Source organism: Crocuta crocuta, unplaced genomic scaffold (genome assembly GCF_008692635.1).
Source record: "Crocuta crocuta isolate KB4526 unplaced genomic scaffold, BGI_CrCroc_1.0 scaffold61, whole genome shotgun sequence".
NCBI classification, from domain to species: Eukaryota; Metazoa; Chordata; class Mammalia; order Carnivora; family Hyaenidae; genus Crocuta; species Crocuta crocuta.
In genome coordinates, this window is record NW_027528369.1 from 7,808,936 (window position 1) to 7,835,613 (window position 26,678).

The following is a 26,678-nucleotide window of genomic DNA, read 5'->3' on the forward strand; positions in this document are numbered from 1 at the left end:
ATAGATCAAGGGAATACCATTGAGAGTCCAGAAATAGGGGCGCCTGGGTGGCTTAGTCGGTTAAGTGTCCAACTTTCGCTTAGGTCACGATCTCACGGTTAGTGGGCTCGAGCCCCGCGTCGGGCCCTGTGCTGACTGCCAGCTCAGAGCCTGGAGCCTGTTTCAGTCTGTGACTCCCTCTCTCTCTGACCCTCCCCTGCTCATGCTATCTCTCTTTTCTAGAAATAAATAAAACATTTAAAAAAAAGAGAGAGAGAGAGAGTCCAGAAATAAACTCTTTTACATTTATTGTCAAATGATTTTCAACAAGGGTGCCGACATCATTTCATTCGGAAACACTGGTCCTTTTGACAACTGGCGCTGGAACGGCTGAATAGCAACTGGAAAAGAATGAAGCCGGACCCTTACCTCATACCATATGCAAAAGATGACTCAAAATGGATCTTCTAAGAGCTGCTCTTAGAAGGAAACATAGGCACACATCTTCATGACCTTGGATTCAGCAATTCTTTCTTAGCTGTGATGCAAAAAGCAGAAGCAACAAAAGAAAAAATTAGATAAACTGGACTCACAAAATAAAAAATAATTTGTGATTCAGAAGCATGATCAAGAAAGTGAAAATAATGCAGAGGATGGGAGACAGTACATGCAAATCATAGATCTGATAAGGCTCTACTATCCAGGATATATAAAGAACCCTTACAACTCAAACAAACAAACAAAGACAAGTAGCCCAATTTAAAAATAGGAAGAGAGGGGTACTTGGGTGGCTCAGTCAGTTAAGCGTCCCACTCTTGATTTCGGCTCAGATCATGATCTCACAGTGACGGAATCGAGTCGCAAGTCAGACTCTGTCGTGTATTTATTAATCAGTTGATGGACATTCAGGTTTCTACTTCTTGGTTGCACAATTTGTGAATATATGAAAAATCACTGAATTGTACACTTAAAAATGTTTAATGAAGTTTTAAAATTTTTTTGATGTATTTTAATTTATTTTTGACAGAGAGAGAGACAGACAGACAGAGTGTGAGCAGTGGAGGGGCAGAGAGAAATGGAAACGCAGAATCGGAAGCAGGCTCCAGGCTCTGAGGTGTCAGCACAGAGCCCGACACGGGGCTTGAACTCGTGGACCGCAAGATCATGACCTGAGCCAAAGTCGGACGCTTAATGGACTGAGCCACCCAGGCGCCCCTGAAGTTCTTTAAAGGAGTCAAGGAAGGTGCCTGGTTGGCTCATGGGTTGAGTGTCCAACTCTTGATTTTAGCTCAGGTCACGGTTCATGAGTTGGAGCCCCACATAGCTCTCTGTGCTGACAGCGTGGAGCCTGCTTGGGATTCTCTTGCTCCCTCTCTCTCTATCCCTCTCCCACTCATGCTCTCAATCTCTCAAAATAAATAAATAAACTTTTTAAAAAATAATAAAAAAGCCTATGTCTCTCCCTCCCTTGCATGCTCTCTCTCTCTCNTATCCCTCTCCCACTCATGCTCTCAATCTCTCTCAAAATAAATAAATAAACTTTTTAAAAAATAATTAAAAAAGCCTATGTCTCTCCCTCCCTTGCATGCTCTCTCTCTCTCTTAAAAAAAAAAAAAAAAAGGAATGAAGGAACATTCTTGGGCTTGGGCCTGAATATCTGGGCGGGTGGAGGAAATGAGTCCAGTTTGGGACAGGTGGCATTTGAGCTGCCCATGGGACATCACCGTGGAGACATCCAGCAGCACCACAGGGCTGCAGCGGGACACAGAGTGGGTGGGAGATGCAGATCTGGAAGATGTGGGGGTGATCAGGCCAGGGATGTGGGAGATGAGCCCGCGTGCTGAGGTAGAAGAAGGTCTATGATCCCCAGCACTCAAGGGAAAAAGAGTCAGTGAAGTAGACTGAGAAGGGTTTTCCAGAGGGAGAAAGGAGCCCAGGAGACGTGGCATTTCAGGAAAAGGGGCGTGGCCAGCAATTGACAAGCTAGGACCCACCCCTGTGATATTAAAGGGAGAGGATAGGGGTTGGGGAGGCGGGGTTTCAGACAATACACAAAATTTTTAATCTGTTATTGACCCAGGAAATGGACAATGGACAGAAACTAGCATGTGTGAGTCCCACAGCGTGTGTTTCATAGTACTGTCTCTTTCGGCCCCAACCACCATGCCAGATGGATGAGTTATACAATATATATAAATGCAGAATAATAGTAGGGAATATTAGTAATAGTAATTACATGGTGCATACATTATATAGTGGTTATATTATGCAATATCAGTAGTAGTAATGTCTTCCTAATGATTGCGTGCCAGGCACAGGGTTAAGTGCTTCATAACTATCTTCTCAGCTCATTCTCACGTCACCTGGGGCGACGCTGTCACTAACCGCCCCCCCCCCAAAGCTGAGGGAACTGAATCCACCCCCCCAAGGTTACACAGCTAGGACATTGCAGAGATACTAATTGAACCCAGGCAGTCTGACCTCAGGGGTCTGAGCCTCCCCACCGAGGAGCAGGAGTTGGGAGACCTTGACTTTGACCCAGCGTAGCTCAGACTCCCCGAAAGATCCGTGCTGGTTTTTCAGGACCATCACTTTTGCATGAGTTTTATTTCTTTCATTGCAAAAACCTTACAGACTTTGTAAGGTCAGCGGCCTGGTTTCCACGTTTTCCTTGGGGCTACAAGTTTCAAAGAAAAAAAGAAAGAAATCCCTGCTCAGCTGTAATTAGAGATGGGAATCAAACATACCCCTGAAACTTGCTGTTCTCAGCAAGGTGATTGTCATTCTGAAGCAGGTGCCTTACCCAGAACGGGTATTTATAGAAAATGATTATTTATAGAATCGGTGCTGAGCTCACCCATTGTCAAATCTCCGAAAAGAGGTTCCCAGGAACGTTTGAAAAATGCAGGTGCTGAGCCAGTGCCTGAGGGAGCGTAAAACAGAGCTCTCGAATGGTCTCTTTCAGGAACTGAGGTGCTCAGAGAGAACTCCACTCGGATTCCAAAGACCCAGGAAGAAGACACTGGAAACGCGATGCGACCCAGGGTCTTCGCTGCTGTTGAGTAGGACAGTGCTCTAATGGTTAAGGGTTTGGGCAGCCACTCACCCAGATCTGGGCTCTGTCACACCCCTTCCTCAGCCTAAGTTTCCTCTTCCACAAAATGGGTATCACCCACAGAGGGATTCTTTGAGCATCACATGTGGAAAACGCATATGAAAAGATATAACAGCAGCTGGCATTTTATGTACCAGCCGTCACACCTGTTTGCAATCTTAAACTACTTTACTAGAAGTCGCACGCTGCACGGGAGTCCACAGGGAAATATAAACTATATATATACACAGCTGACCTTTGCACGACATAGCTTTGAACAGCGCAAGTCCACGCGGGTTTTTTACAGCACAGCACCATAAATGTATTTTCCCTTCCTTGTGATTTTCTTAATGTGTTCTTCCCTCCAGCTTACATTAGTGTAAGAATACAGTGTATAATGCTTGTACAAAATGTGTGTTAATTGGCTGTTTATATTCTTAGTAAGGCTTCCAGTCGACAGTCAGCTGTTAGTAGTTAAGATTTTGGGGAGTCAAAAGTTACATGCGGGTTTTCAACTGTGCAGGAGCTCAGCAGCCCTTACCCTTCATTGGTCAAGGGTCAAGTGTATATGTATATATATTCTGTCTCCCTCTCTCTCTCTCCATAGAGGTATCAAGTATATAAGCAGGAAGAATTGAATGCAGGGTATTGACTGCACCCGGGGTGAGAGATCTGAGAAGGCAGGCAAGTTGGCAGTGCCCCCAGAGAGTAAGCACAGCACAGACTGGCGACCAACCCTGGGCTGGAGGGTCAAACAGCCCTGAGGCTGGGGTCACCCAAGGAAAGCTGGAGCGCGGAGGAGGCGCAGCTGCTGGAGATTTGCTCCAGAGAGGAGTAGAAATATCCCAGCCTTTTCTTCCCTTCTACTGTCCGGTCTCTACCAGTGTCTCCCAGTGGCCAGACCCACAGGAGGCCACTGACCAGGGAGCCTGGGAAGCGCAGCCAGCGGGGAGGCCCCCCTCCCGCCCCCACAGTGACACAGAGCAGGGCAGGGCGAGGGGGAGCGGCAGACCTACCTGATTCTGGAGGAGCCCAGCTGACACAAGGAGGGCTCAGGACCGAGGGGGGCGAGAGGCCTCAGATGCAGCTTATCCCGCATGAGGTCAGCCCTCACGGAGGACGGGAGAACTCCCTCTCCATTCGGCAACTGGTCATCTTGTATATGAACCTCCTGAAAGCAGATCAAAACCAGTAACAGGAGGACAGAATTGGAGTCAGTATAAAGAAGCTCTTTCTGATGCAGACGGAATGGATTCGTCTGTAAGGTAGTGAGTTCCCCGTCACAGCAAAAGAATCACGAAAGTTAATTCTTGGACTAGTGATTGTTGCTATTCTGAACTAGTTTCTAGTTTTGGCATGTCAGAGAAGTTTCAGGGGCTCCTGGGTGGCTCAGTCGGTCGTGCGTCTCACTCTTGATTTCAGCTCAGATGATGATCCCAGGGTCCTGGGATTGAGCTCCGTGTCGGGCTCTACACTGAGCCTGGAGCCTGCTTAAGATTCCCGCCTTCCCTCCCCCTTTCTCCGGGTGCCTGGGTGGCTCAGTCGGTTGGGTGTCTGACTTCAGCTCAGGTCATGATCTCATGGCTCGTGGGTTCAAGCCCCGCGTCGGGCTCTGTGCTGCCAGCTTGGAGCCTGGCGCCTGGAGCTGCTTCCGATTCTGTGTCTCTCCTTCTCTCTGCCCCTCCGCCGCTCATGCTCTTTCTCTCTCAAAAATAAGCAAACATTAAAAAACTCTTTTTTAAATAAAAAAAATTATCTCTCTCTTCCTCTCTCTTTCCCCCTCCCTCTCTCTGCCCCCTCCCCAACTCACGCTCTCTCTCTAAAAAAAAAAAAATCTTCTAGAAAAAAGACAAGAAAAGAAAGAAGTTTAAGTGACGTAGAGGATCTTGTATCATCAGCTAAATTTTTACACTTTCTGTCTTCTCTCCCCTTAACAGGGGATAAATTCCTCAGAGTCAGAAATGTGTTTGTAGAGCTGCCTGACTTCAGGCAAACACAATATATGAAAATCTTGGGTTTGGGTTTTGTTTAAAACAAACAAGCAGACAAATCTGCCACAGAAGTTTTTTCAAACAGTCATTTGAACATTGAATACTTTCAGGTTCATGGAAGACACTTTCGGAACCACTTATTTCATGCCGGGGAAGGGAAACGATTACAATGAGGAGGCCCACGGGGGGGAAGAAATTAATGTGGACAATATGCAAATAAAAAGCCACAACTGTCCGCAATGCACAGTTAGAGCGAGCATCCCTCTGGCTTGAAGCAGCCATCGGAGCGACATGCAGGGAGGAAAGAAATACTGTTCACCTTAATTAACAAAGAACATTCCATTTGGTTCAATGAATATAATACATCAGAAATTAAATATTAAACAGAATTAAAATTAAATACATTTAAAAACTAGTTCCCTGTTTGGACACTTAATAAGCAGAGTAAAAGGAAGACAAAATAGCAGAGAAAAAAGGAAAAAGAAACTGGAAAGACAGGAAAGGGAAGACAGAGAACTTCAGAAAGACAAGGAGCCTTTCTTATCCTAGAAATCAGGACTCTGGTCAATCAGCAAGTTCGATATTCATTCCGTTAGCCTGGACTCCACCCTTCCTGGATTTCATAGAGACAACGTTTTGCCCCTCCTTGTTACCCTCAGGTTCCCACGGAGTATGTAACACTATATTAAGTCAATCAATGACAATAATAAACACAATTACCAGGAACAAGTTTGGGCACAAATACACCCAAGACTAGATCAGCCTTTAGACCAACAGGTAGGGGAAGGAGTCCACAGGTGCCGGGTTGAGCATGCCAGTGTGTTTCACAGAAGAAACGAGACCCATCTGCTAATGTAGGGAGTCAATTAAAGCGGGAGTTGGGCAGCCCCTATCAAAATAACACCAGAGTTATTCACAGAGCTAGAACAAATGATCCTAAAAGGTTTATGGAACCAGAAAAGACCCCGAGTAGCCAACGCAATCTTGAAAAAGAAAACCAAAGCTGGAGGCATCACACTCCCAGACTTCGAGACGTATTACAAATCTGTAATCATCAACAGCATGGTGCTGGCACAAAAACAGACACTCAGATCAATGGAACAGAATAGAGAACCCAGAAATGGACCCACCAGCGTATGGCCAACTCATCTCTGACAAAGCAGGAAAGAATAGCCAATGGAATAAAAACAGTCTCTTCAGCAAATGGTGCTGGGAGAACTGGACAGCGACACGCAGAAAAATGAACCTGGATCACTTTCTTACACCACGCACAAAAATAAACTCAAAATGGATGAACGACCTACACGTAAGACCGGAAGCCATAAAAATCTTGGAGGAGAAAGCAGGCAAAAACCTCTTTGACCTCTGCCGCAGCAACTTCTTACTCAACATGTCTCCAGAGGTGAGGGAAACCAAAGTAAAAATGAATAATTGGGACCTCCTCAAAATAAAAACCTTCTGCACGGCGAAGGAAACAATCAGCAAAACTAAAAGGCAACCAACAGAATGGGAAAAGGTATTTGCAAACGACATGTCAGATAAAGGGTTAGTATCCAAAATCTATAAAGACCTTATCAAACTCAACAGGCAAAAAACAAATAATCCAGTGAAGAAATGGGCCAAAGACATGAGTAGACACTTCTCCAAAGAGGACATCCAGATGGCCAACAGACACATGAAACGATGTTCAACGTCACTCATTATCAGAGAAATAGAAATCAAAACCACAAGGAGATACCACCTCACACCGGTCAGAGTGGCTAAAATAAACAACTCAGGCAGCAACAGATGTTGGTGAGGATGCAGAGAAAGAGAATCTCTTTTGCGCTGCTGGTGGGAATGCAAACTGGTGCAGCCACTCTGGGAAACAGTATGGAGGTTCCTCAAAAAATTAAAAATAGAACTACCCTACGACCCAGCAATTGCACAATTAGGTATTTATCCAAGGGATACGGGTGTGCTGTTTCAAAGGGACACATGCACCCCAATGTTTATAGCAGCGCTATCGACAAGAGCCAAAGTTTGGAAAGAGCCCAAATGTCCATTGATGGATGAATGGATGAAGAAGATGTAGTATTTATAAACAATAAAGTATTATTCAGCAATAACAAAGTATGAAATCTTGCCATTTGCAACCACGTGGATGGAACTAGACAGTATTATACTAAGCGGAATTAGTCAGTCAGAGAAAGACAAATATCATATGACTTCACTTATATGAGGAATTTAAGATACAAAACGGATGAACAAAACGGAAGGGAAGCAAAAAGAATATAAAAACAGGGAGGGGGGGAAAAGCGTAAGAGACTCTTAAATATGGAGATTAAACAGAGGGTTACTGGAGGGGTTGTGGGGGGGTGTTAAATGGGTGAGGGGCATTAAGGAATCTCCTCCTGAAATCATTGTTGCACTATATGCTAACTTGGATGTAAATTTAAAAATTCATTTAAAAAATTTTAATGGTAAAAATGCCAAGCTTTAAGTTATGTATTTTTTACCATTATAAAAAAAGCACATTTACTTGTTTTGTAAAGTGTCTAAGATTGAGACATTTAAAAAATTTTTAATGTAGATTGAAACACTTAGGGGAATTTAAAACAACTAAATTTTTAAATGCAATTAATTGCAGGGGAGTTTTTAATCCACTGACTTATGAATTGATCATTAATAAAAGAAAGTTGACAAAAATAAAGTTGAAGTTGGCTAAGAGAGTTATCTTAAAAGATAAATGTTTAGGGGCGCCTGGGTGGCTCAGTCGGTTAAGCGTCTGACTTCGGCTCAGGTCATGATCTTGCANCATTTAAAAAATTTTAATGGTAAAAATGCCAAGCTTTAAGTTATGTATTTTTTACCATTATAAAAAAAGCACATTTACTTGTTTTGTAAAGTGTCTAAGATTGAGACATTTAAAAAATTTTTAATGTAGATTGAAACACTTAGGGGAATTTAAAACAACTAAATTTTTAAATGCAATTAATTGCAGGGGAGTTTTTAATCCACTGACTTATGAATTGATCATTAATAAAAGAAAGTTGACAAAAATAAAGTTGAAGTTGGCTAAGAGAGTTATCTTAAAAGATAAATGTTTAGGGGCGCCTGGGTGGCTCAGTCGGTTAAGCGTCTGACTTCGGCTCAGGTCATGATCTTGCAGCCCATGGGTTCGAGCCCCGCATCGGCCTCTGTGCTGACGGCTCAGAGCCTGGAGCCTGCTTTGGATTCTGTGTCTCCCTCTCTCTCTGCCCCTCCCCAGCTCGTGCTCTGTCTCTCTCTGTCTCAAAAATAAATACACGTTAAAAATTAAAAAAAAAAAGACAAATGTTTAAAATTAAAATTTGGGGGCGCCTGGGTGGCTCAGTCAGTCAAGCGTCTTGACTCTTGATTTCAGCTCAGGCCATGATCTCATGGTTCATGGAATCAAGCTCCACATTGGGGACAGGGAGGAGCGTTCCCGCAGCCTGGGGCGCGGGAGCCTAGGCTGGGGACTGCTAAGGCGTCTCCTTCCTGCTAAGTCAGTTCAGGGAGAGTCCCCTGACCCTTGGTATCTGATCAGATTCCTTATCTCCCACCTTGACGTCTTTCAGCGAAAACCCTGGGCTGTCTTCAGTGAGAAACTCCCCACCCAGTGGCTCCTCTGAGGAAGTGGTGCTCACCACCCCACGCCCCACCCAGCTGTAAACCCCCAGCGTCTCTGCCTTATTTAGAGGTGAACTCAGAGCATCCCTCCTATTGCCACGGTCTTAAAGCAAGTCTACTTGCATCTTTAACGAGTGTCAGAATAATTTCTTTCTTTTTTTATTATTTTTTTAATGTTTATTCATTTTTTGAGAGACAGAGACAGACAGAGCACAAGCAGGGGAGGGTCAGAGAGAGAGGGAGACATAGAATCCGAAGCAGGCTTCAGGCTCTAGCTGTCAGCACTGAGCCCCATGCGGGGCTCGAACCCACAAACTGCAAGATCATGACCTGAGCCGAAGTCAGTTGCTTAACTGACTGAGCCACTCAGGCATCCCAGAATAATTTCTTTCTTAATAGGATGGTCTGGCACGAGCTACGGTGCTGGAAAGGAGCAGCCACTGAGAGAACCTGAGCCCAGAGCAGGGAGTGTGCAGGGAAAGAAATGTCCCAATCTCTCCCTTCTTGCCCTCCAGTCTCCTGATGCCTTCCATTGGCTGAGGCCAACAGGAAGTCCTCAAGGAGGGGGCCCAGGTGATGTCCATCAGTGTCAAACTTCTGGGATCTGGAGAACTTGGAGAATGGATGGGGGGGGATGCAAATGGGCAATGATCAGCCCACCCTGCTTGCCAATGGGTGGCATAATGGATGGGGTCAGAATTCTTCTTTCCTTTACAGCGTTAAGAAATCAGTGAGACGCATACAAGAGGAAGGGGCGGGGTCAAAAGGAGGCCATGCCAGCCAGGACAGGATTGGTGCCAGCTCACCAGTGACGTCAGAGGAAGCAGGCAGGGGGACAGGGGATGGACACACAGACCGGGCCAGCCAAATCTCTTGATGCCCAGGGGGTGACCGGAAAAAGGACTTTGCACAAGATTGAAGGTCAACAAGGCAGATAAGAGGTGTGGCACACGGGCATGACTCCACAGCTATCGTTCTAATCCAAATAATCCCCACCCGGGGGGACTGTGGCCCCCAATCTGCTGGATGAGAAATGGTCACTTGGCGAGGTACACACCCGTCACATCCCTTCCCCCTACCTCTCGCCCGTGTCACTGCACAGGGCTGTCCGACGCACGGAGCTGCTTTGTCAAAAGCAAAGTGACGGGGACACCCAGCCAAGGCCACCTTTATCTTACCTTTGGCCCTCAGACGTCTCAGACGCCATGGCATGCAATATTGCAGAGCCCTCTGGGGACTCACACACGCACAACCCCGAAGCTGGCCATGGGGTTAACTTCCATGGCTCACCCGTGAGCAGTGGGGTGCGGGAACTCCTACACAAATGTGTCCCCATTTTGTCTTCTGGAAGGACAGTTCTGAGATGGATTACACGGGCTCCCCAGAGGTCCATGGGAGCCACCACATAGTCGCCCCTGCGTTGGACAACTCGATGGTATATGCTTCTGATTCCCTGTCCCACACCCCCAACCCGCATTCTTATTTCCCGGAATCACATGTTATGCAACTTGGAAGAGAAAAATATGAAGCTTTCCAGCTGAACTCCACCTTCCGGGAACCAACCGCATGGGAACGGCCTGGCCTTGAGTACACAGACGCGCAATCCAAGATTCTGAGTCAACACATGGGTCTTTATCTCCAAAATGCTGCCGCTTGGGAGTCTGAGGGAGTATAATAAGGCTAGACCCCATATCAGTTAGGACTCGGTTGTTGCAAGTGAGAGAAACAGAAATAAGCCAACAGTTTTGGGAGGAAAAAGATGGAGGACGGAATTCACTCGTATTGCAGGTGAACTACTTCCATGCAGAGAACTTCGCGCTTACATCCCACTAAGCGACAAAGGGGACTTCCTCTCCTGGCAACTGTATAAAAGTGCCAGGGAACGATTCTGATTGGCCCAGCCTGGAGGACGTGTCCACCCTTTGAGCCAATCACTGCCGCCAAGCCTGTGCAACTTCAAGAGAAGCTTCTGGAAAGGGCTTTGGGGAGCAGTCGTTTCCTAAAGGAGGTTGCAGCCCATGCTGTAGGGGTCCCATCCGCGTTCCTCGGGCCTCACTTCTCCAGCTGCCCGTATCTGCAGGCCTGGATCCGGGGCCTTTGCCTTCGAAATGCAGGCTGACTAGTTCTGCGAGCAGCTCTCGGCCCACACCCGCCGGGAATGTTGTGTAAGTACCCCGTCCGCCCCACCCCTGCGGTGGGAAAGCTCTAGAGGATGTGTTCTCCAGCCGTTTCCGACAGTTGCCGGTGTGCAAAGCTCAGCCACCCTCGCTTCATCTGTGCCGTTAGAACCCCTTCCCTTGTGATTTCTTGCTGCTTCTTCCCAGCGTTTCTGCACTTGAACTTGAATCTTAGTCTCAAGGTCTGCGTCGGGGGAAACCCGGACTAAAAGAGAGCGCGTTGGTAGGGGGGCAGGGCTATCACTTCACAAGGAGGACAAAACAACCGGTTGTCACCGACAGCCCTGCTTTCTCATGTACTTGTCCCTCTACAGAGCCTTAGGTCAGGCGTCTCTAACAAGCGGATGTTGAGACCCGGATTCCCCACAGTGGTTTGTGAAGGGAGAGATCTCAGGGCAAACCTACGAGGAGCAGAGGAAGGTGGGCAGGAGAAAGCCCAGCAGAGAGTGATCTCAGCTCAATCCCAGACTTCGGCTCAGGTCATGATCTCACGGTTCGTGGGTTCGAGCCCCGCGTCGGGCTCTGTGCTGACAGCTCAGAGCCTGGAGCTGCTTCAGATTCTGTGTCTCCCTCTCTCTCTGCCCCTCCCCTGCTCGTGCTGTCTCTCTCTCAAAAATAAAACATTAAAAAAGATTTTTTTTAAGTCCCAGAAAGAGCTCCGGACCTTGAATAGAAACACAAAACTGTCCCCTCCACCTTGAGGCTAGGGGGCCACGGCTTTATAGGCTGATGCTGATTAACCATTGGCTGCAGACTTCAGGGGAGGAGCCTNTGAATGTGACCCCAAAAAAGGGGATACATGTGCTTTGCCTTCTCAAAGTTTATGGTGTACTTGTAGAATTTAAAATCAAGCTGTGTTGGGGCACCTGGGTGGCTGAGTCAGTTAAGCGGCCGACTTCAGCTCAGGTCATGATCTCACGGTTCGTGGGTTCGAGCCCTCGGTGCTGACAGCTCGGAGCCTGAAGCCTGTTTTGGATTCTGTGTCTCCCTCTCTCTCTGCCCCTCCACAGTTCACACTGTCTCTCTCAAAAAAAAAAATAAACATTAAAAAAATGAAAGCTGCCTTGATCACCCAGTACCAGACACCCAGCTCAGCGTGGACAGGTTTCTGTGCTCCTGGAGTCCCCATTCCTGGCTGTTCCCCACAAGCTCCCGTCGTTGCAGCCAGGTCGGGCTCTTCCTGGACTCACCCCTGCCTCGTAGCGACTGTTCCCTCTGCCTTTCGTGCCCTGTCCTCCTTCACCTGCCTACTGATCTTCCACTTACCCTTGTGAATAGCTCAGACGTCAGTCCCCAATTGCTCTATGTCACACGCAGGTAAGCTTTATCCCAGGGGTGCCGGGAAACTAATTAGTATTAGTATTTGGGGGGAAAAATTAGTTCATGAAGTTTACCATGCCAACAGAGTAAAAAAGAAAAATATCTCTGGGGATCCTGAGATGCACGTGGGACCGACAGTTGCCTCGAACCAGTATGGGGTCCTCAGCACAGCCCTGCAGGCACCATGCTAAGCTCTCCACAATAACTCACAAAATTCTCCCTGTGACCCAGACCCTCTGTCGTAAACCCCATTTCACAGAGGAGAAAAGCAAGGCACGGAGAGTCTTGGGTAACTTGCCCAAGGTCACACAGCTGTTAAATGGTAGACAGGAGAACTGAACTCTGGCATTGACATCAGGTGTCGTTACTACCTGCTGTGCTGAATGATTTTTTAAAATTTAACCACTTTATTTATTTTTGAGAGACAGACACAGAGCATGAGCAGGGGAGGGGCAGGGAGAGAGGGAGACACAGAATCCGAAGCAGGCTCCAGGCTCTGAGCTTCCAGCACAGCGCCTGACGTGGGGCTTGAACTCATGAACCGTGAGATCAGGACCTGAGCCGAAGTCAGATGCCTAATCGACCGAGCCAGCCGGGTGCCCATGAATAAAAAAAAGGACAGAAGATGCAGAGAGAGGACAGCCTTGCCGAGTCAGGAGGGGCCTCCAGGTCCCTGCAGTGAGGACAGAGAGGCTCAGACAGGCAGTGCAAAGCGTCTGGCTGGAGGCTGCAGTCAAGGACACGAGTCTCCTCCATGAAGCCGACTCCCAGGGACCCAGTGTTCCTCCCTCTCCTGGGTCCCCAGGGCACGGGGCCTCCTCCACCCACCCCTTTTCTTCTCCATAGTGCAATTTCGTGTTCCTGAATCAGTGTCTCCCACTTCAGATGCGCGCTGGGTTTCACTCAGACCTTTCTGACCAGGCCTTATTTGCCCTGCCTAGAAACAGTCCACTTTTCTGGAACAAAAAAGAGGAACCGGATCGAAGACCCCAGGACCCCCGGTGGGAACAAAGCCAGAGCCCACTCCAGGAGGCAGTAACGCAGGGAGCCAGTTACTGGCCGGTCGGAGGGGACCAGCCGCTCAGCTGACAAGGTACTGACCAGGCATTGATTCTTTCTCCTAAGTAGGGGCGGGCCTGGGCCTGGGTCTGAACCCCCGGAGGACCACAGGGGTCCAGCATCCAGAATGTGGGGGGCCAGGCGGCTTGTAGGGGAATGCGGAAGTTGAACGGGGTGACAGGAGTCCCGAGGGGATGCGTCTGAGAGTGCTGCCTGATGCTCTGCTCCTAGAATCCCACAGGTACTACTTCCGGGCTCAGTGCAAAGTGTGCTGCGATCGATTGGCAATGTCTGCCACAGGTGTAGGGTGAGGAGGATAGGTATGAAAGTTATGTGTTTGCCACCCCTGTTAGCGGGGCTGTAGGAGAAGGAAGCTGGGCAGATTACGAGTAATAATAGCAGCTACTGAGCCCTTAGAATGTGCCAGGAACCAAGTAAAGTGCTTTTCCTGCTCCATTTCATTTAATTCTCAAACCAACTCCAGGCGATAAGGGCTGCTTCAGAAGTCTTTAGAAGTTCCATTCCGCAAGGGCCATGATTGTATTTACCGATGTTGTTTAGTGCTGTATCCCCAGCCCCTCGAAGAGTACTGGGCAGGCACTCAGTGAAACATCTGCTGTTGAATAGATTAACTCTCTTTTTGCAGATGAGGAAATGGAGGCCCCGAGTGGTACGTAATTTGCTCAAAGGCATGCAGCTAGGAGTAAGTGCCACTGTGGGATAGCGTCTCCTGTACAACTTGGTGATGACGGCGTGTCCTATAACCCCAGCTGTCCAGTATCACAGTCACTAGGGCCCGTGGCTGCGAAGTCCTTGAAATGTAGCTCAAGCGACCAAGAAGCTGAATATTTTGAGTTTTTGGTAATCTTAGCTAATATTGAAACTGAAATGGCCACATGGGGCCCTTGGTGACCATTTTGCCCAGCCCCGCGCCAGAGCCTGAGGGCTTGACTCCCCCCTAGACTGATACCAGATGCCGGATTCAAACGCGGTCCCCGGTCTCCACTGACGCACACGGCTGCCCTGAGACGTGTTCAGTTCAATTCCATCAGGGAGGCTAGGGGTGCAACCAGTGTGCGGACTTACTACCAGCAACCGTACTTGTGTTCTTCTGGCCGCGACTGCTCTGTGATGGCTTTTCGCCACGTTGTCTAATTTTGCACCAGACGTCTGAAGATTCTAGAGGACGATACAGTTCACCCAGGGTTACCCACTGGCCTTGGACCCAAACCAGGTTCGCAACCCTGGAACCCCAAGCATTTCATTTTATCGGTTGGTGAAAAGAGAAACACGCAGTCAGCCTGGTGTGCCACGGAGGAGCCGGGCTGCGGGCGACGCCAGCTCCGTGAGGGGCCTCGTTGTCAGCGGCCGGACCCCAGACAGGTGAAACCGTGCCGGGCGGGGAGAGCCTCCTGCACACCATACACGTGGCACCTCCTTCCCGGGTCCCCTTGTCCCTACCTCCTTCTGGGGCTGCTGTCTTTCCTTCCTTCCAGTCACAGCATGATCTTGAGAAAGTGCCGGAAGCTGATGAAACACTAAGGTATAAATGACTAGTAGGAAAAGCGTTCACGTTCCAACAATTTCTCTTTTGACAGGAAGCAGGGGCCTCAGCCAGGAACGGCTCTCTGGCTGGCGGAGCGTCAGGCGTCATCAGCAAAGGCTCACACGTATTCAGCCCTCAGTGACAGGTGCCACCAGGAGGGCTGGTCATGGGTTAAGTCATTTCTTTATTATTTTTAAAAATATTTATTCTTGAGACACAGAGAGAGCATGAGCAGGGGAGAAGGGCAGAGAGACAGGGAGACACAGAATTGGAAGCAGGGTCCAGGCTCTCGATGCAGGGCTCGAACCCACAAACCATGAGATGGTGACCTGAGCCCGTCAGATGTCCAACCGACTGAGCCACCCAGGGGTCCCTGCATGAAGTCTTTTTTTTTTTGCTTGCATGAAGTCATTTAAATCCATCTCACTATGTGGGAGAAATAAGGGCCACCCACTTTGGAGCTGGGGGGTGGGGAACTGAGGCAGCCGGGGAGCAGCCAGGCGGGGGCTCCGATCCAGGCAGAGCCCAGGAGAAACGCGCTGGGAAGGAAGCAGCAGCAGCCAGTGCCAGTCGCGGGGAGGCCGTTTTGCTTTCATCCGAGATTAGGGGCTGACGACCCAGGCTGAGTCTGGGCCTGGCCTGGGCCCAGAATCCCAGTGTGGCTCTACCCGTTGGCTGGCCGGATCCTGTGGAGGCGTCTGTTGCTTCCCTTCCTCCGGCCTGAGCAGTTGCACACTTACAAGAGTGAGCCAGCCGAGAACCGAGCTTGAGGACGTGATCCACGTTGGCCCCTGGGCCCGCTCCTCTATGCCCGGATGCAATTTTTCTCGATTACTCAGCTTTGGGGAGGGAAGCTGGGCCAAGGACAAACCCTTGGTGAGAAGAACAGACTGTTTAGGGAACAGGCCCACCTCCTTCACCCTCCCTCCTCCAGGAGCCCGGGGANTGTGGCTGGCTGCCCTCGGGGACACATTTTCCTGCCTCCCCTTCCTGCTGCCTGCAACCTCCCGGGCTCGGGCTCTGGAAGGTCAGGGCCAACTGGCCTTTGGCGGTCGCACACGATAGTGTGGGGTCCTCATCCTGCTTCCTGCGCTCCCGCATCTGTGTGGTACTGGCTGCATCCTCCACTCCCTCAGAGCCTCTGTTTCTTCATCTGTGAAGTGGGGTGACGGCAGCACGGGCCCTGACGGCTACCGTGAGGATTACACGGGCAGTTGAGAGTGTTTGGCTCGGGGCCTGTGTATACTACCTGCCATTAACCCGGGCCTCACTTGCCTACACCTTCCTCCTCCCCCACGTCTTTTTTTGTCTTTTCTATTTTTAATTTTTGCCACTCTGTGTATCCAGATGACGTGTTCTTTACAAGGGGCACTCGGCTGTGCGTGTTCCTGAAGTACTGAGAGTAGAAATCACTTGTCCCTCTTTGGTGACAGTGCCACTGGCCCCCTCCAGGGCCAGCAGCCTCACAGAGCTCGACCCTCAGACCCCAGTTGCAATTTAATGCCCTGAGATCGTTTTCTTGGAATCCTTAATAACTTCATTCGTTGGATTTGTATTGTGTGAGCGCGGCCCAGTGGGACAATGGTGCCCGGGGACGTGGCTCACAGGTTTACATCCCTGTCACTCTGTCGGGGCCTGGACACAGGTGCAGGGAGGCTTAGGGCCAAGCCTCTGCGCCCTGCCCCCCAAATTACACGGCCCCGGTGCCGTGAGGGTCTGCATGTGTCCCACAAGTGTCCCCATGCCCAAGGCACACGGCACAAAACGGCACCACGACAGATCGAGACTGGAGAAGAAAGGAAATCGCTTTCTCGCTGCCTTTTGAACGAGGGGCCCCACATTTTCACCTTGCCCTGGACCCTGCAAAGGTTCCATCTGGTGCCCGAACCTCAGAAGTTTCAGGGCGCTGAGCCACTGTCAGGGGGACCCACCAGGACAGCCTTTGGGGGGTTATTCAGAGCCTTGCAAAGATGCGTTCCTCTGACCCAGCAACTCCACTTTATCGTTAGAGATGTGCACAAAGCCGTGTGTGCAAGAATGTTCCCCCTGCGTTATTTATAACAGTGAAAGCGGAGCGNNNNGAGTCAAACACACAGTCAAGGTCGGAGGATCAGATGCCCCTGTAGAAGCACGTCGTAGAGGAGAACTTACGGCGTGAGAAAAACTCATGATATTTAACCAAGAGGAAAAAAGACTGTCCGCAAAGGGCCTTACCACGTGACTTCATCTGCATAGATGTGTGGGCAGTACATGCATGGGGAACATACTGGGCTGATTTACACTTAAGTACTGACAGCTGCTCTCCTTAGGTGGGTGAGTTTGTTCCCCTCTTTTGTGGGTGCGTGTTTCCAACTTCCACGTATGGGGTGCACATCACTTTTACCCTCGCACAGAGGCACGGTGGTGCAGTGCGCAGGGTTAGTTTAGACCTGCAGACTGTGGAGCCTGACTGTCTGGGTTCAAAACTCCGCTCAGCTCCCGCCAAGCTCTGTGACCTTGGCCCAGTGATTTAACTTCCCTGGGCCTCAGTCTCTTCATCTGTAAACAGGGCAAATAATACTACCTCCCTCAAAGAGGCACGGAGATGAAATGAGTTAATAGGTGCAGGGGGCTTAGAGCAATGCCCAGCACATAGTAAGCTGCATGCAGTATTGACGTTATTATTGTAAAGAAGTTATAGAAGGGAAAAACCTGAGAGACAACAATATTACCAATCATTAGTTTGGGGCGGTGCAGAAGTGAGTGGTTTATTCTTCCTTTTGGGCTTTTCTGTATTTCCCAAGTTAGGCAGGCACTGCTTTTTTAGAATTTGAGAGAAAATATCAAGGAAAGGGGGAAAAAAGGTAAAAGGGTGGTGCACTGTGTTGGGGAACACAGGATGGAGTCGGGTTCTGCATGAAAACAGCATGAAGTCTGCATGCTATTCTGATCAAGGTCACGAGCGCATTATTTTTTTTTTAATTTTTTAATTTATTTCTGAGAGAGACAGCATGAGTAGGGGAGGGTCAGAGAGAGAGGGAGACACAGAATCCGAAACAGGCTCCAGGCTCTGAGCTGTCAGCACAGAGCCCGACGTGGGGCTCGAACCCACGAACTGTGAGATCATGACCTAAGTGAAAGTCGGACGCTTAACCGACTGAGCCACCCAGGCGCCCCACGAGTGCATTCTTGAGCTTGTCCCAGGCCCTTATTCCAGGCCTTCCCATCAGGTGTGACCCTCCTCCTTCATAAAAGATCCAACATCCGGTGAACAGATGCCAATGCCAAATTATAGGCTCTCACAATCAAATATCTATAGCTAAATCTTTCCAATAGATGTATACCCATATACATAGAGATACTTGTATCGTTCACTATATTATCTCCATCCAACTACTATATATATAATATGTATATATAGACAGAGAGAATCGTTAACTACTGCTATAAAAAAGAATACTTCCCACCCACAGCCCCCGAATAGAGCCCTAACATGAGACTGACCATGGTGATATGGTAATTGCTCACTTACTTGTTTGCCTCCCTGCCTAAAATTCCTGAAAATGTCTTCTTTCTATCTCTGGCGCGTACCACAGTGCCTAGCGCATAGTAGAAATTCCCTACAAGTCTGTTGAATGAATTAACGAATGAAAGCGTGCCCGAGTTCAAGGAATGGCAGACATTCACATGTCAAGATACAGACGTAGAACGAGATGCGGGATTAGCTTTGTTGGGGTGGAGATGGTTCATGGCAGGGTCCAAGATGAGCAAGTAAGGCTTCCGAGTGAAGATGATGCCTGACTGAAGGACTGGAGAGTGGGCCTGTTTGCCCCCACAGAAAACGGGAGACAGACGGAGGGACCCGGACCCAGGCAGCCACTAGACCCAAAGCCACTAGACCCTTTGTCTCCATGGGTTTGCCTGTTCTGGGCACTTCGCGTAACTAAAATCCTACCAAATGTGTGCTTCTTGTGTCTGACTTCTTTCACTTAGCGTAACGGTGTCCAGGTTCACCCAGGCTGTAGCAGGAGGCAGGTTTGACAACGGGTAGACCGGCGGGCTATAGTTAAATTCATTCATTCCACAAGTATTTACTGGTTACCGAGCGCCCACTGCGCGTCAGTCCTGAGGGCCCAGCCGGGAATAAAACTGAGAGTAAACTCTTTTCTGGAGGGTTTCTAGTTGGGGAGAGAGACAATAAACCAAATGAGTAAGAAAGGGATTTGAAATATTCGACGGTGCCCAGAGTCAGGTGAAGCGCAAAGCTCAAAGTGGCGACAGAGGGGGGAAGGTGACCTTACCTAGAGGGGTCAGCGGAGGCCTCACTTTAGGGTGAGCCCAGCGGGTTGATGACCCCTCGCAGCGCTCAGGTGGGTCCCTAGGGGCCGCGACAGGGACGTTGGACGGCCCCACGGGGCCTTCGCAGCGCGTTGNCCCCGATCGCCGAGGTCCGGCAGGTTCAGGGTGGAAACCGCGAGGCAGCGCGGAGAGCAGGCTCCCGGGGGAGCCTCCGTCCGGACGTGGCCTCCGGCCCCATGTTTACTAAGAGACTTTTTAACGCGGAACTGGGGATTGCCGCTGAGCGTGCAGATGGCCTTGACCCCTTCATGTGCTTCCAGAAAGCACGCGAGGCGGCTGACACCCGCGCTCCCATACACATGGGCCCCAAACCACTTGCCCCGAGACAAAAGGAGCTNNNCCTGCTGCTTTCTGGGGTGTGACCTTGGACGGGCCCCTCTACCACCTGAGCGTCAGAGTCTCAGAAGGTGAAGGTAAAACTTCTAGCAGGTCTTGCCGGAATATTGATTCCCTTCCCTTCCCTCTTGAACCTCCCATCAGTCCAGGGGGGGTCAGAAGGGACAGGGGGGTGGGTACAGCTGGCCTTTGTCACAAAGTTGCTAGTTCGTCCAGAGAAGCCTAGCTGTCCTTTCCTTTCCCCCAGGGAACTGGACAGGATGGATTGTGCCCAAATTTGGAGCCCCCCCCCACCCCATCGTGTGTTCCCCATTATCTTGACACAATGTTTACATTCTGTGACATTGTTCTTTATTAGCCTAGGCTGTTTGTTCAATGCGTAACAGATTGACTCTTCCCAACTCAGATAGCAAGGGGAAGAAATCCCTCCTTAAACCCAGCGGGTGACTTGTGCCCACGCAGCTTAAGTCCTTTCTCCGTGCTCCCACACACTCCAGGTCCCCCAAAGCCTGGCTCTCTACTACTGTCAGTGAGTTACTTGGCATTTCAAAGCTGGAAGAAACTTGAACTTGTCTGATAGAGCGGCCCATCCCGCGCACTTGCTTACGAGATCTAGAGAGGTGAACAGAAGCGATCGGTTGTATGCTGGGTGGTCCAGGCAGGGCTTAGGCCTCAGCAGAGGTTTCCTGCCTGTGGGCAATTTGTTAGCTTGTTTTGTTTTTCTTTTTTGAAAGGCCAGGCAGGGTAGCTTAGGGGTTGAGAGCAAGGAGGCCTCCCTGGTTTGGGGTCCCAGCTCTGCAGCTCTTCCTGGCTGTGTGCCCTGGGCAGTAGCGTTGGCCTCACGGGTTTTTTTTCTGGGGGGACTAAATCAGCGAAGACACAGGAAGGCACTTCAAGGAAAGTACCTGTGTCGAGAATGTGGACGTATTTTATATGAGGCGGTCACCACTGGGTCACGGCCATGCCTTCGTCATGATATTTTGAAAGTCAGGTGTTCTCAAAGACTGGGCCGTCTTCAGCAGGGCTTCGCGGTGCCGGGCCCCTGTCTGTCCACTTTTGGGGGCTGGACGGACCCAGGTTTGATTCCCAGCCATTTACTAGCTTGGTGACCTGGAACTCCAGGTCCTCATCTGTACAGAGGGATGTGACATTCGCCTGGCTGAGTAGTTGCGGGGCTTCAGTGACACAGCACAGGTAAATCCCTTGGCTTGGTTCCAGGTCTGCCGTTATTTTGATCCAGCCAAAGGCCGGGTTGAGATCAAGCCTCAGAAGGTAGGTATTCGTTGGAGGTGGGCTGTAAAAGCCACGACGTTGTCAGATTTTAGTTAATAACGGAACAGTGGTAAATGCTCTATCTGACTCTAACCACCTGACTTTTTCAACTCAGCACTCAGCGTAAAAGAGTTCTCGATAGTGCACCTTCTTCTCTCCGTCTTTCCTCCGCGTGATTAATGGATGACCCGGGGTTCATTATTGCACACTCAGAAATCTTGTTCTCGTCCTAGGGCTGCGATCTCTTCTATGATGGAGGGAAGCCGGCAGACGAGAGTGTCCCGGCCATACAAGATCAGCGAATCCTCAAAGGTCTGTGAATGGTCGCTCACCACCTGTGCAAGTTGCCCAGAACGTGTGGTATTTTTCTGATGAGCTCAGTCCTGAAGGACAGACTTTCTGTTGGTGGTGGTGGTGTTGGCCTCCTTAGCAATGAATGGAGAGGTAGCGCGGGCCCGGGGTAGGAAACATCCGAAACCCAGAGCCGGGGCGCAGGGGACATTAGAGATATACCTTGACTCGCTTGTTCTTTGCCTCAACTCAAAGACGTGGATGGGACAGATGGAGAAAGCCATGGGACGTGTGTCCCCACCTGGGGGCTCAAAATCTCCAAGGACACATCCATGGACAAGCTGGCATCCGACCTCACGGTCGGGGCCCCATGTTGCATACCTGGATGTTAAGGGCCCAGAGTCTTCCTCCACTCGTGGCTTTCTGGGACCCTAGGAGCCAGTGAGGGTGGGTTCCCCAGGGCCGGCCTACCTACCTGTGTCGTGCTGGCCACATCAGGGTCACCCTGGGAGAAGCTGGGGGAGGGGGGAAGGTATCTAATTAGAAATGCATATACCCAGCCCCACCCCAGACCTACTGAATTACCGTCTGAGAGCAGGACCTGGCAATCTATACCTTCAGCAGACTCTAGGCTACTATAAATAAGGACAGAGGGGACCAATTTGCGGGCCAGTCTCCGTCCACACCTCTTTTATAAATATTAGTAACATCTCTTTTTTTCTTTAAAAAAATTCTTTTTATCACCCTTTTTCTTTAAAAGTGGCCCTTTTGGAGATTTAAATTTTACAGTAACCTCAGATCACACATTTTCAGTGGAGCCAGTATTGCCCCCAAGAGGGCAAAATTGGTTTGGGGGGGAGTGCAAAAAGAATTCTCTTGCTTGTGATGCCATACACACAGGTCACTTACAGATACACAGAACACGTGCGGCGTTAGAACTTCACGGGCACCGTTAGGATACAGTGTCTTCAAAGAAGACTGAAAAAAGGTGAAGGAACACTCGTTTAGGAAAAGGGGCTTGCGAGCAGCCTGGAGGTTCGAGGGCAAAACGGAGGTTTTGCAGATGTGCATGAAAGGAGAAGGAGTTAGAATTTTCAGGAGAGGTGGGTTCTCCGCAGAAATGGGCTCCTGTCTCCGAGCTACCCAGAAGGCTCTTGCCAAGGCCGGCTTTATCTGCTGTGAAGACCCAGAAAGGGACTGACTCAAAGAGGCTTTGTGGCAGAACCTGGATGCGGAGACAGTGTGGCTTTCTGAGCGTCACAGCGCTAGAAATCTTTGTCCCTTAGAGTTTGTTTCTGTCTGAATCTATCCCTTGGTTAGATCGTATCTGTGTTTCCGGATGGTAAACGTACCCTGGATTTGCTAGCCGTTAGGCACACCCAGGTAGCCAGCCCCCCCGATGATAACAGAGATGACCAAGCCCTCCAGCCCCAGTCCCCGGCTTCCAGGACTGGGGCTCTGTCTGCCCTTGAACTTAACGCGAGTAAGGCTCTTTTCACTGGTTACTGTGCCTCTGAGGTCTGCCCCCGTGGCTGTGTGTACGGGGTAAGCTGTTCCTTCCCGGTGCCGGCGGCTTCCGTTGGAATAGCCATTGCTGGTGTGCCTGGTCTGGAACGTGTTGATCCATTCTGGTGGTGAATCGTGTTTTTGCCTAAAACGCTCCGTACGTGCTGCATTCGGGCTGGGTTTGCTGCTGAGGGCCTGTGCGCCTTCTCCCACCTTGCCTTGCCTCCGGGGAAGGGCGCTGAACTAGGACGTGAACGAATGGAGTTCGTACCGTCCAAGAATGTTGGGGTCGAGGCTTCTAATTTTTAGGAAACGCTGCGACTCTGTTACTGGTGTCCCTTTGAAACTGGGAGGTCGTGCTTGGGGTTTTTTGTCGTCGTCGTTCTTTGTTTGTTTGGAAGCTTTCATTGCTGCAGCTCCTCTAAATTACCCAGAAACGGGTGAAGAACGAAGTGTGCCTACTGAGCCCGGAGACCCAGTTTTAGAAACAGTGGCCGCTCTCTCCCCTGGCCTGGCTCACTGGCGCAGATGTGCCCTCCGCAGCTGTCCCCGTGCCCCGCCCCCGCCGGGGGGCCGGTTTCCTCTTCACACGGCAGCCGGGGGGCCCTGTGTGCACCCGTGTGAGGGAGGTGGCTCCACCTTCCCCAGCAGCTCACAGACACGCGGGGGGTCCCCCTGGTGCCCCTCCCTTCCTGGGGCTCTGAGCCTTCGCCCTCAGGAGACAGTGGCTGCTGTAGTGCGTTTATACTGCCTTCCTCGAGTCCACACCCGAGAGGGGCCCCGGGCCGGTGCGGGTCGGAGCCCAGAGCGGGCCAGCCGGGCGCCCTCTGCCTGTGACCAGAGTAGACCATGCGATCCGTGTGTGGAGCCTCCGAGAACCCGCCCCGGAACGTAAGAGCCATGAAGCCGGGCTCTCTGCGCCTGGAAAGAAAGGCCGCTTCGGGCGCTGCCTGTTTGGGGTCCTCGTCAGTCGGAGGATGTTGCCGGCACCTGGAACCCGGACCCCGGGGAAGGAGAGCTGGGAGGAAGGGGAGAAGGCAGTGGAACCGCAGCAGGGGGACACAGGTCGGGAAGTGACCTGCGGGGACTCGGGGACCTGGCGCTGCCCCCACAGCCGCTCCCACCGCCCGAGCCCTCAGTCCCCCCGCCCGCACCGCTTCTCCCGTGAGGCCCAGTGCTCAGCCAGCCCCCTGCAAACACCCTCCGGTGGACCAGCTACCCCCGGATGTGCTCGGACAGCCTGTGTCTTTCTGTACTGAATTTCCTGGTGTTTCTGCGCAGCGTGTGGATCCTGAGCCCCCAGAGCCTGACTGGTCTTGGAGACGCCGCTGCCTAGGGCTGACGTGTCCTTGTATCCTCCAAAGCACGTGGCCGGCACACGGCACCCCGTAAACGTCTCCCGACCTGGGTCGCTTGAATTGATCCATTTTAAGTGTTCGCATGATCTCATTTGTTAATTCCAGTGCTGTATGGCGATTGAAAGTTCGGGCTCTGAAATCAGAGCCAGCCGCAAATACCAGCCCTGCCTCTCAGTCACCATGGGGCTTTGGGCAAGTTTCCTAGAAAGTCTCTGAGCCTCGGTTTTCTTCATCTGGGAAATGGGCATGATTTCAGTCCTTCCCTTGGAGGAGGGTCATCGTGACCCACAAATGGGAGAGCACATATCCAGCGCACAGTGTGAGATTCGGATAAGCCCTGCCCTGGGGAAGAGACCATGTTCCTGCACTTTTCCTGATTTCTCTTTTCTGAAAGTGGGACCCTGGGAGCACCTTAGTCGGGATGTGTCGTGGAAGTCTCTGGACCCATCAGTAGAGATGGGAGTCTCTAGCATGGCTGGGCGCTAAGCATTTTCAAAAGCCCGGGGAGAGCAGTCTTCCTCGGTGCGAGGCCTCGGTGGGAAGTGATTGTCCTGAGCTGTCGTCCTGTCTCCTTGACTCCCCACCCGGAACGGTAAACGCCTCATCCTCTCTCGTGAGACCAGGAAAGGGGGACTCTGAGGTTCCTCATGCCTTTCCCAAGATCACACGGCTAGCAAGGAGCAGATCAGGGGTTCAAACCCACGTTCTGTCCAAGTTTAGAGGCCATGCTTGAGCAATTTCACTGTCCCTACAGGAAGGCAGTTGCTAAACCTTTGTGCTCAGGACCCACAGGAAGAAAGAAAGGGGGTAGGGAGAGAAAAAGTAAAACTTCCAGTACTTGTATTTAGAAAGAAGAAAAGAAGGAAAGATGAGCGAGGAAGAGAGATTAAGTTTTTAGGGATCGTATTTATCAATAAAGAAGGCAGGAAGGAAGGGAGAATGGTAAGCTTTTACAAACTGCAGGTGATAATGCCACTTTTTTTTGTTTATTTGTTTAAAGATTTTATTGGTGGGGGAGCCTGGGTGGCTCAGTCAGCTGAGCATCCGATTTGGGCTCAGGCCAAGAACTCACGGTTCCTGGGTTCAGGCCCCGCATAGGGCTCTGTGCTGACACCTCGGAGCCTGGAGCCTGCTTCCGATTCTGTGTCGCCCTCTCTCCGCCCCTCCCTGCTTGCACTGTGTCTCTTTGTCTCTTTCTCTCTCTCTCTCCAAGGGTAAATAAACATTAAAAAATATATAAAAAAGATTTTATTGGTAAGTAATCTCTACACCCACTGTAAGGCTCAGAGCCACAACCCCGAGATCAAGAGTCTCGTGCTGCAGCGGCGAGCCAGCCGGGCCCCCTTTGGGAATTGGCATTTGCAAAGAAAGGAAACCTGCAGTGCGCACGCGCCTGTTCCCTGCCGTGCGCTCTGAGTCGTCACTGCCCACTTTCCTTCCTTTAGGTGCTGGTTGTGAGGCACCGGGGTGAGCCCAGGACCCTGCGGTGGGGGGGGGGGGCGCCCCCCGCTTCGGTCCCCGCCCCGCCCCTGACCGGAGGTCTCCGCGCAGGTGTACCACTGGGCCGAGCACTCGACCACGGTGCTGCAGCGGCTGAACGAGCAGCGTCTGCGCGGCCTCTTCTGCGACATCGTCCTGGTGGCGGACGAGCAGCGCGTGCCGGCCCACCGCAACCTGCTGGCCGTGTGCAGCGACTACTTCAACTCCATGTTCACCATCGGCATGCGCGAGGCCTTCCAGAAGGAGGTGGAGCTCGTCGGCGCCTCCTACATCGGCCTCAAGGCCGTGGTGGACTTCCTGTACGGCGGCGAGCTGGCGCTGGACGGCGGCAACATCGACTACATCCTGGAGACGGCGCACCTGCTGCAGATCTGGACGGCGGTGGACTTCTGCTGCGAGTACCTGGAGCAGGAGGTGAGCGAGGACAACTACCTGTACCTGCAGGAGCTGGCCTCCATCTACAGCCTCAAGCGGCTGGACGCCTTCATCGACGGCTTCATCCTCAGCCGCTTCGGCACGCTCTCCTTCACGCCCGACTTCCTGCAGAACATGTCCATGCAGAAGCTGTGCGCCTACCTGGGCAGCAGCGAGGTGCAGCGCGAGTGCGAGCACGACCTGCTGCAGGCCGCCCTGCAGTGGCTGACGCAGCAGCCCGAGCGCGAGGCGCACGCCTACCAGGTGCTGGAGAACATCCACTTCCCGCTCATCCCCAAGAACGACCTGCTGCACCGCGTCAAGCCGGCCGTGTGCTCGCTGCTGCCGCGCGAGGCCAACTGCGAGGGCTTCATCGAGGAGGCGGTGCGCTACCACAACAGCCTGGCGGCGCAGCCCGTCATGCAGACCAAGCGCACGGCGCTGCGCACCAACCGCGAGCGCCTGCTCTTCGTGGGCGGCGAGGTCTCCGAGCGGTGTCTGGAGCTCAGCGACGACACCTGCTACCTGGACGCCGAGAGCGGGCAGTGGGTCAAGGAGACGCCGCTGCCGGCGCGCCGGAGCCACCACTGCGTCGCCGTGCTGGGCGGCTTCATCTTCATCGCCGGCGGCAGCTTCTCCCGGGACAACGGAGGGGACGCGGCGTCCAATCTCCTTTATAGGTATGACCCCCGCTGTAAACAGTGGATCAAGGTGAGATTAAAGCCGGATTCTTTCTTTACTCTTTGAGGACTTTCGGTCTCTTACCCCAGCCTTGACTGCCCCCTTCCTGCTTCCTGCTTCCGGACGGAGGGGGGTGTGGCCAGAAGGGGCGGGCCCCGGAGGGCCAGCCCTTCCCCCCAGCCC

The 26,678-nt window shown here is 51.3% G+C and overlaps 1 protein-coding gene and 1 long non-coding RNA gene across 2 annotated transcripts in view; one reads left to right on the top strand and one right to left on the bottom strand.

Moving 5' to 3' along the window:
• Positions 1-262: 262 nt before the first annotated feature.
• LOC144223482 (uncharacterized) lies at positions 263-19,185 on the bottom strand. Its single transcript, XR_013332706.1, has 3 exons — positions 19,080-19,185; positions 4,090-4,244; positions 263-517 (listed from the first exon to the last, which is right to left on the bottom strand). It is a non-coding gene; the product is annotated as an uncharacterized LOC144223482 (long non-coding RNA).
• A 1,772-nt stretch (positions 19,186-20,957) lies between these two features.
• Positions 20,958-26,678, top strand: part of KLHL36 (kelch like family member 36) — a 9,891-nt gene continuing 4,170 nt past the window's right edge. Inside the window, exons 1-2 of the mRNA XM_077754080.1 lie at positions 20,958-21,057; positions 25,452-26,525. Coding sequence (XP_077610206.1) covers positions 20,995-21,057; positions 25,452-26,525 — 1,137 coding nt within the window. The 5' untranslated portion in view covers positions 20,958-20,994. The remainder of the gene's footprint in view (positions 21,058-25,451; positions 26,526-26,678) is intronic.